Genomic DNA, 14,802 nt, shown 5'->3' on the forward strand with positions numbered 1-14,802 from the left:
TCCTCTCTTTTGGATAGTTGCATATTGCTGAGGACTGGAATACGGCCACAGCTTCTCCTAATGAGACTGAGCATCTAAACTTCTCTACTCAGTTAATACCATGTACAAAGTAGTCCCATAGTTAAGGCTGTTCCTTATGACATCTTAGCATAGGGGAAATATCAGAATTAAATTAGAATTAAATGGGATAAGCAAAACATGAGCAAGCTCAGTATTGGAATGTTGATATTTAGAGGATGGTCCAATGGTCACTTCTTGTTGTTGTTCAGTCATTCAGTCATGTCTGACTCTTCGTGACCCCATGGACCATAGCACGCCAGGCCTTCCTGTCCTGCGCTCTCTCCTGGAGAGATCATGAGGACAGTATGAGACCTAAAGGAGATGGTTCTCCAACAGTGCAGTCCTATATATGTTCTTCTCAGAAGCTCTACTGAGTTCAATGGGTCTCATTCTTAGGTAAGCATACATAGGATTGTCCATATACATGATATTTCCCCCCCTCAGATATCCTTTCTGCTTATAGAACATACTGTACTCTCAGCTATACAGTCTCATACGTTAGGGATATTTGGGATGGAGAACCCAAAAGAAGAGCATAAGGATTCTTCCACTTCTACAACTATGCAGGCTCTACTTTTGCTTGTTTTGTTCTGCTGTTACATATGCAACTAGAAAAATATGCCATATGACCTTTTTACCATCCTCCCTTTCCAAGTGGAGGTAGTAAGTGGGGTACATTCCACGGTCCATTCCCTTCTTGTCTCTTGAGATTCGGCATTTGACAGTAACACCCTGAGGAGCAGGTCTCACAGCAAACTCCTCCAGGTCATCAACATCTATTACAGGGTTGTTTGTTGAAGGGCTGGGCCCTGAGGCTGTGTCCTAGAAGAGGAAAAAAAGCTACCATGTCTTGAAAATGCAAACAGCAGAAGTAACCATGAGCAGAAGCTTGGCAATGTGAAGGCTGCATCAGAAAACCAGGGCAACTGTCCTCTCTGCATGGCTCACTTCCCATGCTCAATAGCACACCCAGGTGGAATCTGGAAACAGGTGCAATATGTGCATCAAAGATCATGTGCTATATTGACAAAATATTAGAATAATTATGTTTTCAAATGAAAACCAGATACCCACTTACTCTGAAGTTTAAAGAGGGAGCCAGGCAGGCAGAATGGCTCTGTTGCAGCTTCCCATTGCTCCTGTGCCTGCAGCCAAACACAGTAACCACTACCATCCATACCAATGCCGTCACATCTTGTGAAGCTTCTGCTCTTTTAATAAACATTTTCATTTAGCTCTTTGAAGGCCTCTAAAGAGCTGAGTACAGGTTTATGCTGTTGATTTGGGGGTGGATGGAGTGCAAGGAGTACAGTTTATCCATGCAGGAAAGTAATTCTTTGCTGCACTTGCATATCCACATGAGATGGGATATCACACTACTGGTGCTGGGATTGGAGCTACTGCTAACACACACACACACACACACACACACACACACGCCTCTTGGTTATTTAACCATCTGGAAAGAGTAAGACAAAAAGAATGATGCTTTCAAATTACAGCAAATTTAGGCTGGATATTAGGAAATGCTTCCGACCTGCAAAACTGTCTGGGCGATGCAGCAAGCAGCATAAGGGAAGTATGGGAACTTTTGCCCTAAAGGATTTTTATAAGGAATCTATTAGGATGGCTTAAGTCTAAGGGATGCTATTATTTCAAGCAAATGAGCTAGATGGCCCTTGAGGTACATCTGAACCATTATTTAGTCCCATCACACCAGATTTCTCACCTTATTTGATTTCTTGCTTGTTGCAGAACCTGGCCGGGTATTACTATTTAACTGTGAGGAACTTGAGCTGTCTTCATCCTCCTCATCCTCCTCTTCATCAAAATTCATGCTACTTGAAATACCTATAAGACATCCATAACATTTATGGAAAATATGACTACTGCATATTTGAGTTGTTTCCCTCTGTAGTCCTTAATTTGAACATACATCTCATTTGCTATATTGGATTTCCATCACCATCATTCTTTGATCGCCAGAGACGGCATACCTCTGATGACCAGTGTCAGGGTTGCCCTTATGACCTAGACCCCTGAGCAACTCCTTAGGGATTTCTTGCCTCCTTAAGAGTCCCACCTTCCTTCTTTTAAACTTCCCCTTCCCAATAACGTGGGGTTTAGGCGGTAGACGTGGGGTGATTGGAACTTCAGACACCTGGGTATTAACCACAACAGTTTACTGGTAAATTAAAGCAAGCAATTTACAACTAAAGGTAGTTACAGAATAGAGCTGAGTGATACAAAAGGCATTAAGAGAAAATAAAGGTTGCAAAAAAGCAATTTCCTCTACCCTAGTTGCACTTAAGACTTCTCCAGGCTGCTTCTTCCTGCTCTCTCTTCCTCTGGCTCTCTCTCTCCCTTTTTATCCCCTCCTTCCCCAAAACCGAAAGCACTGTTTCAAACCTGAAGAAATCAAACTTAACTCAGGGAAATTAAACCTAACAACCAGCTTCTGGGAATCAACAACAAAAGATGGAAACTGCCTTGATGTCCTGTTGAGGCATCTGTCTGCCCACTGCCAATAGGCAGAATGCTGAATTAGGCAGACCATAGGTCCAAATCAGCATGACAAGTCCCCGGTATAGTATCTTCTCATACTCCAGTATAGTATCTTCTCCATCCTACATTTTATCCTTAAACGGATGCAGGTACATGAGAAAAAAGTGATATGGACATTCCCCCTTTTCCCCTCCCCTACCTCCAGTACTTGTGTGTGTGTGCGTGTGTGTGTGTTACATATCCACAAATAAACATGGAAGACCTTAAAGGCTTGTGTTTTACAGCACAATCCTGTACACGTATACCCAAAATTAAGTCCCACTGAGTTCAGGGGGGCTGACTCCATAGGTCAGTCAGTATATACAATGCCTTTACATCTCAGAATTACTTCAGCCTCAGCCTATAAATTCAGTGCCATTAAGGCTGCTTAAGGACTATTACAGGCTGCTTCCTTTCAGTGACATTAATGGCACTAATAGCATCTGAGAAATAGAATGGTTGCTAAAATGTAAGGAATGGTTGTACTGTCCATTTGACTCCATTCGCCAACAAGAAACACTGAAACCTAAACGGCAGAACATTTCCCAATAACTGATGCCACTGGTGGAATATCTTGAAAAGAGTATAAAATAAAACAGTCAGCATTTCATTGCATATATTTCTTGTACCCTTAAGATACCTTGAGAACAAAATAGACTTTCTGGATGCTTCCTGAGAAATAAACAAGCATTTGTTAATGTTGGCTCACAGTGCATAGATGCTACTATGAAATAATTTGAGCAGAAGAAACCAGGGCCAAGCAATTCTAAGAAATATCGGCAGAGGCTTTTTCTGGCAGGCATCTTTGTAATCCCCTTCTGTTGCTTATCACTTCTCAGTAATATTAAATTGCTGGGGGGAGTGGGGTGGGGGAGAGAAAGGAGGTTTTGAAAGAATTGCACATATTCCAAGTATCCACATGGATTCTAGCCTTAAAGGCAGCCTAGAAATAACTTTAGATTAGATTAGATTGGCAGATACCTTGCATATCAGGTTGGCAAACCTGGCTTACAGACAGAAATGATCTCAAGGCCTCTAGTCAATTCAAACCAGCAGTCTGATGTATCTGATCCTTCTAAAACATGATATAATCCACTACCATTAAGTGGGGTCCCACAACTAAGCCTCAGTCTTACATGAGACTTGGCATAATCCATTCATGTTAAGTGAAGTCATCTAGCCAAGCCTCCAGATGTTTCTATGGAACACTTTTCCACAAACTGTCACTATGGGCCCCATGTGTGTCACTTTTAACAGGATTACGGGCCTTCTCTAGCAAATCCCAGCAAGAAGAAGCAAGGGAAAATGTCAGCTCATATTTTTTTAAAATGAATATAATGTATTGGGGGTACAATAAACCAAGACTTGACTTTTGAAAAAGGAATTATATTAAAACTATGAAAATTATTATGCATTTTGCCAAAATCATGCCAGTGATGGTATTTGCTTTCAAAACTAGCTAGAGGCCCAACAGATTTGACAGGTGGAAGAGGAGGAAAGGTGGAGAAACCTACTCCTTCCCCCAACCCACCTCCCCTATTTGTACTGCACTCTACAGGCTTCCAGCCAAGGCTTTCTTTTCTAAACCTGGCCCTGCACCCCATCTTCTCAAATGGAACATGGACTAAAGGTCCAGAGGAAGAGTAAAGAAAGCATCTCCCTTTCCAAAATGTTTCTGGGTGGGTTTGGAAGTATCAGAATCAGAAATGTAATAGCCCTTCCCTACAATATGGGAGCTGTCTTAAGGAGAAGAAGGCCATTGCTTTCTGCCTCTGCCAAAATCACTGTTAGCGGTATTGAGGCCACATAAAATTAAAGAGTGGGTGGGCAGGATATTCCCCCACTGAAATATTGTCCTAAAGTGCAGTACATGCTATACTTATAATGGAGAAAGTCAAGGCATGTACATTGGGAGTGGGGCTAAATCTGTTGTTTCAATGTTCAGAGTAAGAAGCAAGTTTTGACCTGTCTCAACTGCATCCCAGATTGCAGCCCATTTATTTTGTCCCACAGAATTCATTCAGAACCACAGTAGCCCTTGTCTTTGTAGCCCTGCTCTGGGATATGTACCTTGGTCATTCTATGAACTGGCCTTCACAACTAAGAGTAGGTGAGCTGCAAATCATATAAAGTAGAATAAATAGCAAAGAACATCAGCAAGTTTCACTGGATCCTTACCTTTCTTCTGCATTGTTACTCTAAGGTCCTGTTTGCCTTGATGTTGACTAGGAGGTATTATCTCATTATCATCCTCATCTTGGCAAGCCTCTCCAACAGTAAGAATTTGGACTCGGCTCCCTACATCCTGTACATCATCTTGAAAAGCAGCTGGACCGTCAATTCCTATCAAGCAGCAAAAGTCAAAGAATTGTGTCACTGTCAAAAAGAAGTGCACATTCTTCAACCACAGCTTATCTAAGAAGTCAAAACTGGCAGCCATCTTCAATTATACTTTGAATAATGAAATAGCTTGTGGTCGATCATTTAGCAAAACAACAGCAGCAGCAGCAGCAACAACGGTGATCCGGAAGGGCACTGACAGCAATGATATAGGCAATTGTTTCACTGAGCAGGTAGCTCAGGAGTGAAATCTAAAGAGGCTTAAAACTACCACTGCAGCCCACTTGGGTAACAAGCAGGTGTGTGGGGGGGGAATTGCTACCCATGCAAGCTCTCTCTCTCTCTCTCTCTCTCTCTCTTTCTCTCTCTCTCTCTCTCACACACACACACACACACATGCATGCACGGACCCTGACACCCACACCTACACCTCCCCACAAGAAGACGCAAGGGATTCACCCTGCTTTCAACAGCCTGGACCCAGGAACACTTGAGTACCATTACAAGCAGGTCATACAAGTTCCTGTGGTTGGAGGAAGGGGGAAATGAGTTGTGTTTGCATCCTAACTACTGAATATGAAACACTGCCCCATCCATACAGCTGCGGAGGGCGCAGTCCTATCAGGATAGGCGTCCACCTCCAGACTCGGAGGCGACCGCCTATCCAATGCGGGGCAGGAGAAGCACGGAGGGGATCTTCCCCTCCGCGCTTCAGCCACCCTGCATTCGTGGCTAGGCAGCAGATTTCGGCTGTCTAGCCATGGGAAGGCAGAGCAGGGGCGGAGGACACCGGCCGATGCATAGGAAACGTCAGAACGGCACTTGTGCCCTCCCCACCCTGGCACGCCCCCAGGAATGCCCCATTTTCACCGCTCCGCACCCTTCTTCTGAGTGTGGAGCATGGGGCTGTCCCGCACCGCCTGCAAGGCACTGAGGGAGGGGGTGGAGCACGCGCTCCAAGGTCCATTCCCGGGAACCGACTTATCCTATGGCCATCAAGCCGCTGACTAGCAGCCATAGGATCGCACCCTTATGATTGGCTTCATTCAGGGAATCCTCCAAGCCAAACTCAGAACCAAACTGTAGAGATAATAGTTCATTTCACTCTTTTTGAGAAAAAGACAGTTTCATTTTTGCTATGATGGCAGGTTATCAAAATAAAAAAATTAAATGCATTTCAGCTCTGTGTTAAAATTTTACGCCAGTGTTTACTTTTATTTTAAAAAATGCATTTGTACTTTTGATATGAGCTGTAGTATTTGATTTCTTTGTATAACAGTCTACATGCTTCCCGTTATATAAGCCTCAAACCTAACTAATGGAGACAGAAACTAACTAATGGAGACAGAAACATTACTAATGTGCAATTGGTTATTATTGCAGAATGTCAACATTTTAATAGCTTCTGCAAAGATTGATCACAAATAGAAAAAAATCAAATCAGAACTGGGCAAACATTCCCTAATTCCCTCTTCAGTTATTAACATTAATTTGCTTCATTCATTATTTTAAATTAGGAAAATTAATTCATTCTCACATATATTCAAAAGTGAATGAAACAATGTGTATTTCTGCACATGCTTGTTTTAAATTTGAACAACTCAGACTGACACCTTAGAATTGTTAACTAAGAATTAAGTTGTAACTGTCTTTGCCTTACATTGCAAAACAAACCTGCAAAATCTACATTTTTTGTAGAAACAATTATGTGCACTATACCCATAATCGTTCTACAAGTAACTAATGAAGAAAAAGTAGCCATGGAAACTAATTCATACTTTACAATGCAGATTTTCCTGATGTTTCCCTTTAAGAACTTTTATTGGAGATCTGCCAGGCTCAAAACTGCGCATATAATGGGCCGCTGGTTTGACTCAGCATAGCAATTAATAGGGCTGGCTTAGCATGCACATTAAGCCGGGAATCTTCTATGCACAGTAGGACAACAGACACGCCTCCCACTATGCATACAAAGTAAAAGTGATGTGGGTGGACACATAGAATCAGAGAGTTGGAAAGTGCCTCACAGGCCATCCAGGCCAAATTCTTACTCAAAACAGGAAATCCTGAAGTCGAGCATTCCTAACAGACGGCTGCTTAGCCTCTGCTTGAAGACCTCCAGCCAGGGAGAAGGCACCACACCCTCTAGATAATTGTTTCTATTGTCAATCTGCTCTTAATGTCAAGAAGTTTCTCTGAACATTAAACTGATACCTATCTTCCCGTAACTTAGGGTGATTAGGTCAAGTCCTGCCCTCTGGGACAGCAGAGAACAAGTCTTGTGCTTCATTTGTGCTATCATGTTGCCCATCAGTCTTCTCTTCTCCAGGCTAAATATACCCAATTCCTTCCATCTTTCTGAACAGGACTTCTTTTCCACACCAGTGACCATCTTTGTTGCCTTCCTATGAACACATTCCAATGTGGACCTGTTTGTATTCATGTTCAAAGGATTGGCCCTGTTTTCAAGTGGAAAGGATCACACCATTGGGCAAACCCATGTACAGCCCAAAGTCCATAACATACAACTGTCAAGTCATACACCGCTTGAAATTAGTGGGATTTATATTCAGTTTCTCATTCGGCATGCCAGGCCTACATGACAAAAGAACTATATACCCAAATTTAACACCAAGAGGAATTCTAGAGGGAGCTCATTTATTGCTGTATTTATAGATAGACAGCATGGCTACACACACACACGTCCATAGCTTAACAATGCAATCCTATACATATCCGGTAAGATGCAAGCCCGAGTTCAACGTGATTGACTGCCCAGGTAAATGTGTATAGGGTTACAATCTTAGTAGCTCATCTTCTCTGTACATTACTTAAAAAATATACCCCTCGGCCATTTCCCCTCCAAGGAGATTCTGACCTGAAGCAAATCAAGTGTTTCCAATAACTGAAACAACACCATCTATTCACACTGAATCTGCTGGCTAGCTGTATTTGGAATCTACCAAATGTAGTCAAAAATACTACATATTATAAACGGTAAGGACAAAGATTGCACTAGCTCTCAAACTTCCAGGAGACAATAATAAATTTTAGCTCTTGAAGGATTACATTTCTATGAATTGTTGTGGCAAATTGCAAAAATCTGTATGATCTTCCAATTGCTGTACTAAAATCACTTCACCAGTAGTGGCACCCGTATCCTGTTTTGTTAGTTTACAGAGTACATGACATGAATAACATGATGCTAAAATCAGTGCAAGTGTAATCTGCTGTGTCAACTGTGCAACTATAATGTCATATGTCTGAAGCTGTTGGACATCCTGTCCTAAACACTTCAGTACTAGCAGGCAGCAAGTCCAGGAGCCAAAGCAGATGTGAAGTTAAAGGTGTAAATTAATTTAATGTACAGTTTCTTTGTTTAACAACAGCAGTCATGGGAGACCCGAGCAGCTTTGGGACCACAGCACATGGGGGAGGTTTAAACCTTTCCCCCCCATGCCACAGCCCCTTCGAATATCACCTCCTAAAATCACTTTTCATCCTGGGAGTGAAGATTCCATTGGCACCAATTAATACACATCCCTTAACCAGCCCTAATTTCACCCTCCTAGACCAGGATTCTTCAAGACGTTAGCTCTATCCACTGCTTAAAACTCCTTGGGTGGCAATTAATTAGGACTGAAGAAAACATTTATTCCCCCTCCCCTCATTTTAATAATCGCCACCACCCAAATTGTTTTAGCTTCAAAATGGTAGGAGCCCTTAAAAGTTGATGCATCCTAGACTGGCCTCAAGGCATGCATTCCTAACCCTCTCCCCATTCTGGATAATATAAAGGGCCTGAATAGTTGGTCATAGAATCGACCAGAGGGGAGGTGACCCTGATTTAATCCTAAATGGTGCTGCCCAGGACCTAGTGCAAGATGTGAGTGTTGTTGAACCAACTGGAAACAGTGACCACGCTGCTATCAGATTTAATATGTATTTAAGTGGAAACTTGCCAAGGAACTCCAACACAGTCACATTTTACTTCAAAATAGGAAATATCTCTAAAATGAGGGAACTGGTAAAAAAGAAGTTGAAAGGGGGAGTCAAGAGGGTTAAATCCATTCAAAATAATTGGAGGTTACTAAAACCCACAATAATAGAAGCTCAACTAGAATGTATACCACAGGTTAGGAAAGATAGCATCAAGTCCAAGGGGTCACCAGCACGGTTCACATAACTGCCAAGGAAGCTGTTAGAGAAAAAAAAGGCTTTTTCAGAAAATGGAAGTCTTGCCCAAATGAGAACAAAAGGGAGCACAACTTGTGCAAATAAGATGCAAACTGACAATAAGAGATGGAAAAAAAGCACTTTGAGAAGCATATCACTAACAACATAAAGACCAACAATAAAGAATTCTTTAAATATATTAGAAGCAGAAAACCAACTAGGGCAGCAGCTGGACCGCTGCCCTTTAACAGAGTTAAAGGAGGACAAGGAGATTGCAGAGAAGCTAACTAAATTCTTCTCATCTGTCTTCACTGCAGAAGATGTAGAACAGATACCTGTGCTCGAACTGAAGTTTTCAGAAAGGGAGTCTGAGGAACTGAGGTAAATAGCAGTGACAAAAGATGTTCTTGAAAGTTAACAAACTGAAAGTTAATAAATCACTGGGTCCAGATGATATCCATCCTAGAGATCTTAAAAGACTCAAATGTGAAATTTCAGATCTTCTAACAAAAATATGTAACATGTCCCTAAGATCAGCCTCTGTGACCAATGTAATGCCAATTTTTAAAAAGGGATCCAGGGGGGATCTGGGAAATTACAGGCCAGTTAGCTTAATGTCTGCTCTGGATAAACTGGTTGGAATAATTATTAGCGATAAAATTAGTAAGCATGTAGAAGGACGAGGGGATCAACATGGCTTCCGCGACTGCAAGTCCTGTCTCACTAACCTTTAAGAGTTCTTTGAGAGTGTCAATAAACATGTGGACAGGGGTGATCCAGTAGACACTGTCTACTTAGACTTCCAAAGGGCTTTTGACAAAGTCCCTCACCAAACACTCCTGAGCAAATTTAGCAGTCATAGAATAAGAGGAGAGGTCCTCTTATGGATCAGTAACTAGTTGAAAAATAAATGGTAACTGCTCTCTCCCAATGGAGGGATGCAAACAGAGGGTTCCACGGGGATCTATATTGGGACCAATGCTTTTCAACTTGTTCATAAATGATCTGAAATTAGGAGTGATGGCCTAGTTTGCTGATGACACCAAATTATTTACGGTGGTTAAAACAAAAAGGGATTGGAAAGAATACCAAAAGGATCTCTCCAGACTGGGAATCTAAATGGCAAATATGGTTCAGTGTCAACAAGGGTATAGTGATGCACACTGGCAAAAAATCCCAACTTCATATATAAACTGATCGGACTTGAGCTAGCAGTGACTGACCAAGAAAGAAATCTTTGGGTTGCAGTGGACAATTAAATGAAAATGTCAATCCAGTGTGTGGCTGCTGTGAAAAAGGCAAATTCCATGTTAGGCATAATTAGGAATCAAAAATAAAACTGCCAAGATCATACTGCCCTTACCCAAATCTGTGGTGCGACCACACTTCAAATACTGTGTACAGTTCTGGTCAATGCACCTAGAAAAGGACATTGTAGAGTTGGGAAAAGTGCAGAAAAGGGCAACTAAAATGATCAAGGGGCTGGAGCAGCTCTCCTATAAGGAAAAGTTACAACATCTGAGACTGTGTAGTTTGGAGAAAATGAGAGTGAAGGGAGACATGATAGAGGTGTACAAAATTATGCCTGGTGCACAGAAAGTGGGTAGGGAGACATTTTTATCCCTCTCTCGTAATATTAGAACATGGGGTCATCCATACAGAAGATTTTTCATTATCAGTCAAACAGTAATTCTATGACATATTAACCTAGAATACCACCTTCCCAAAAGAATCCTAGAATTGTAATAACAGCAATATATTAATAAAGTGCCTCAGGCACTAGGCACCATAATAATAATTTAGTTACAGTTAACAAATATTGTCTGCAGCATAACAATCTAAAAAGTAGGCAAGATCATCGGGAAAGAAGAAAGGACACAAAAAGAAGAGGAAGGAGAAGAACAGTGCTTCCAAGCAGACGACTCCTAGTTCTAGCAACCAGCAGGCATTGTACAGTTCCGTCTTTCTTTTCTTAATGGAGTTTTTGCAGAAAGGAAAAAAAGTAGAGATGTTGTGGAAAAATTCGCAAGGGTTATGGGAGGAAGACATCATTGCCTGGAACCTCTGTAAACATCTGTGAAAGAGACAGGGTGATTGCACAATAAAAGCTTCATCTGGAAGCACCTGAAGAGGCAGGGATCATAAGTTAAATTGAGGTATATTTAGATATACTACACTGAATCCATACCAAGTTAGTTGCACTTAGGTACCCACTGAAATCAATGCAAAACATTAGGCATGACTAATTTAAGTCCTGTTGATTTCAATGGGGCTGAAATGCAACTAACTTGGTCTGGATCCAACTTATTAGCTGAAGAGATGCATCTGTAGATGTTGATTAAACACTTGCAGGAAGGGAGAGTTGTGGATTCAGGCAGCCAGTTCCAGAAAAAGGAACATAGGAATACTACAGACACTGACTAGCAGCAGTGTCCAGAGTTTCAGGCAAGCCTCTTTCCTAGCCATCTCTGGAGGTGTCAGGGATTGAATCTGGGACATTCTGTGTGCAAAGCATGTGCTCTACCACTGAGCTCTGCCCTCTCTCTGTACAGGAAGCAGCAAGAGAGAAGGGTAGGGAATGAAATAGGATAAGCAGCCCACAAGAAGATTATTTATTTACTGTTCTTTTAAACCACCCAAAGTTCTCTCTTACCACCAGAGCAAAGACTAGAAGAAGGTAAATAGAGAGAAAGAAGGGAAGGTAGATTAAAAAGTGAAAAAGTTGCATTTGTGATTTTTAAAAAACTAACTTAAACTGGATCTAATATGGAAACAGGCGCCACTGAAGGGATTATAGCTAAGCATGGCTAGTAGGACTTTTTTCGTCTAAATGTGCATAGGGTATGCATAAGCCAGTATCTCTGTAGTAGAAACAAACAAACAAATGGCTTAGATCTAAAGCGGAAGAAATCTGGCAGTGGTGCTGTTCTATGAACTGCTGTGGAAGAGCCAGCAGTAGACATTGTGTGACACTGTGCAAGACCTTGTGCAAACCTAAGTACACCTATTGTTATTATTTATTACATATCCCACCTTTCTTCCATTGTGGAACGCAAGGTGGCTACATGTGGTTCCCAGGTGGTCTCCCCTCCGAGCACTGACCAGGCCCAGACCTGCTTAGCTTCAGCAAAGTGGCTGCCTCATGTGCCTTCAGACCATCCACCTATGGATTTGAGTTCTCTTTTCTTACATAAGGATCTTATGCTAAGTCAGAAGAATCCTTTTCCTCTTGTGGAAGGGGCCTTCCAGTCATGGAAGGGAACCTCTGGATCCAACCCAATGAATTTTAGCAGGGTTCAAAAGTTTGAAATGGAAGGTTTTTGCAGCTGCTTGAAGAAAATAAGAGGAAGAGAACTCCCACACTGCATACTTGGAGAAACAAGGAAGAAGGTAAGGACACAGGAGGAGGAGGAGTTCAGTTTTGGATAAATTAAACTTAAGGTAAGAGAGAAGACATCCAGACATGAACAGTGACAAGACAGCAGCAATGTTGGAAAGAAAAGCATAGCTTGGTGGGAGTGAAAGGATTCTCTATTAGGCATCCTTAGCCCTACTCACAGGAATATAGTTCCCCCGGGGAGAAGTAATGACTGTTAAACTAGTTTATAACTTTAGCGTATATACATTCTAAATGTCAGATTTCTATTTAAAAATGCTGTTTTAAAAAATTCTTTAGGTGTTTGCCCGATGAAAACAAAAATGTAATTGTGTGAGCAGTTTCATCTCAGTCCTAATGTATGCGAGACTACAAACAAACCAATTGATCTCATCGGATGTAGAATCCATTGCTCTTTTTCTAGGGACATTTATGACATTCAAAAGCCTAGTATGTACAGTGGACTGACATCTGCACATTAGAATTCAGAAGCATTGCTAAAAAAAACAACCACATCATTGCCATCCCTGGTGAAAAGTTGGCACTGTAATACTTCAGAGAAACACTGGACTGCTTTGAAATTAAGAAGAGTAAGAGTTTGGCAGTAAAAGAAGGCACCATCTATTCTTTTTTTTTAAAAAAAAAATCTTCCTTTTTTAAGTATAGCTTACTAGAAAGAGATTGTTAGGACTTCTCATTCCTGGATTTTTGAGAGATCCACATTTGAAAACTAAATGGGCCAAGTAGATGGATAATGGTTTGAATTCCTCACTTGTTAAGAAACTATTTCAATGATAACAAACCTTATTTTTAGATTATTTTACTGATAACTGTGTAAGAAGGTGGCACAATTGGCACTGCATCCTCTGATTTGTTATCTATTGTCTTTTTTTAGCATTCTGCTTTGGGCAAGGGAGCAGGTTAGGCAAAAGTTTTGACCTTATTCTTATAGAAGATACATAAATTCTTATAGAAGACTGATTAATCCATCGTAACTACCTAAAACAGTTAAATGGAAACTTCACACTCAGTGGCACTTTACTTCTATATGTCAAAAGCTGAGGACAAACAACAAAGGATCATCTTTATTCATGGCTTGTTGCACTCATCCCTTTTGAATTGCCAAGATTTGAAATGGTAGGGGTTGGGGTTCATCTTGCATCCTAAACCTGCATCCTTAAAGAAAGAACCTAATTCTGCAGTAATCCCTCTAATTCATTTCTGCATGTTTGGGAGACAGGGTATAAACATCAGAATGAATGGATGTATATGGTGGTTTGGTGGTACCCTTGGAGGTGTGATACAACAAAATCTCACTCACCTTTTTATTATTTGTCCTAAATATCACAAAATATAATTTGTCGTAGTAGGAAAAAACCTACTGTATTAGAATAGTAAAATGCTCAGTTACAACTGTGGAAAGAGACTTGCAGAATTTCATTTTTGTTGCACATGTACATAACATGTGGTTAACAAGTTTTCCTAATATCCAAATTTTGCAGTTCCCTGTATTTTCCTAATTAGTATGCCAATGATTGAGTGAGTTAGAAACAGAACTCATTTCTGAAATCATAATTGCTACAGTCTAATTGCTCTGAGGGCAAAGGGCAATTTAATGAGTCATCTGACACCAATGCGTAACTGCATATACAGGACACAAATGCATAGATTTAAGTAGCAATCTAGCAGGAATGTCATTTTACTTTTACTGCTGTGAAATGATAAAGTTTGTGATTGCAAATTACTGTAGTTGCTATTTCCCTGCCAACAAATGGAGGCTTAGAAAATATATATGAAATCAGGATGTCTATTAACATGCATTACAAAGGCAGGATGACCCAACAGCTGTTATGAATCCCACCAAAGGCATAGCTCTTTACTGGTCTGTAAGAACATGGGAAGTGCAATCACCCTGCACAATAAGCCATATCCAGCAACCACTTTTCTCATTTTATGAAAGAGTAGTTTGATTAAACCTAGTATTTCCCGGATGCTTATCTTTATCGCATTGTTCATTGGTCACAGAGTCACTCAGAAAAGCACTATACATCTAAGGTCCTGCATTCAGTTATTGTAAGAGAGAGTACTGCTCCTGTACAATTCAACAGTTTGTAGCTCTCAATTAGCTGATTATTCATAAAAACTGGTCTCCTTTTAGCACAAAGAGATCAGTCATGCTATGAAATGGGAGCTTTACAACAGCTGAATGCATGAAAACCCTTTAGGGACATGTTATTTTAGAGTACAGCAGGATTCTTAAGGCCCTCAATTAGGTCCATCATAATAGGGGCTATAATACATACACA

General features: G+C 41.0%; 1 protein-coding gene across 9 annotated transcripts in view; it reads right to left on the reverse strand.

Moving 5' to 3' along the window:
- Positions 1-14,802, reverse strand: part of TUB (TUB bipartite transcription factor) — a 208,234-nt gene that overhangs the window by 27,454 nt on the left and 165,978 nt on the right. For all 9 annotated transcript variants that reach the window (XR_014790853.1, XR_014790837.1, XR_014790878.1 and 6 more), the window contains 3 exons: positions 4,783-4,947; positions 1,790-1,911; positions 691-882 (listed from right to left, as the gene is read on the reverse strand). Coding sequence is in view for 6 of the 9 variants with exons in the window: in XM_084854972.1 (XP_084711098.1) it covers positions 691-882; positions 1,790-1,911; positions 4,783-4,947 (479 nt within the window). In the remaining 3 variants the exon portion in view is untranslated. The remainder of the gene's footprint in view (positions 1-690; positions 883-1,789; positions 1,912-4,782; positions 4,948-14,802) is intronic.

Source organism: Heloderma suspectum, chromosome 1, assembly GCF_057233095.1.
Source record: "Heloderma suspectum isolate Gila_16-S chromosome 1, 16-S_ref, whole genome shotgun sequence".
NCBI lineage: Eukaryota > Metazoa > Chordata > Lepidosauria > Squamata > Helodermatidae > Heloderma > Heloderma suspectum.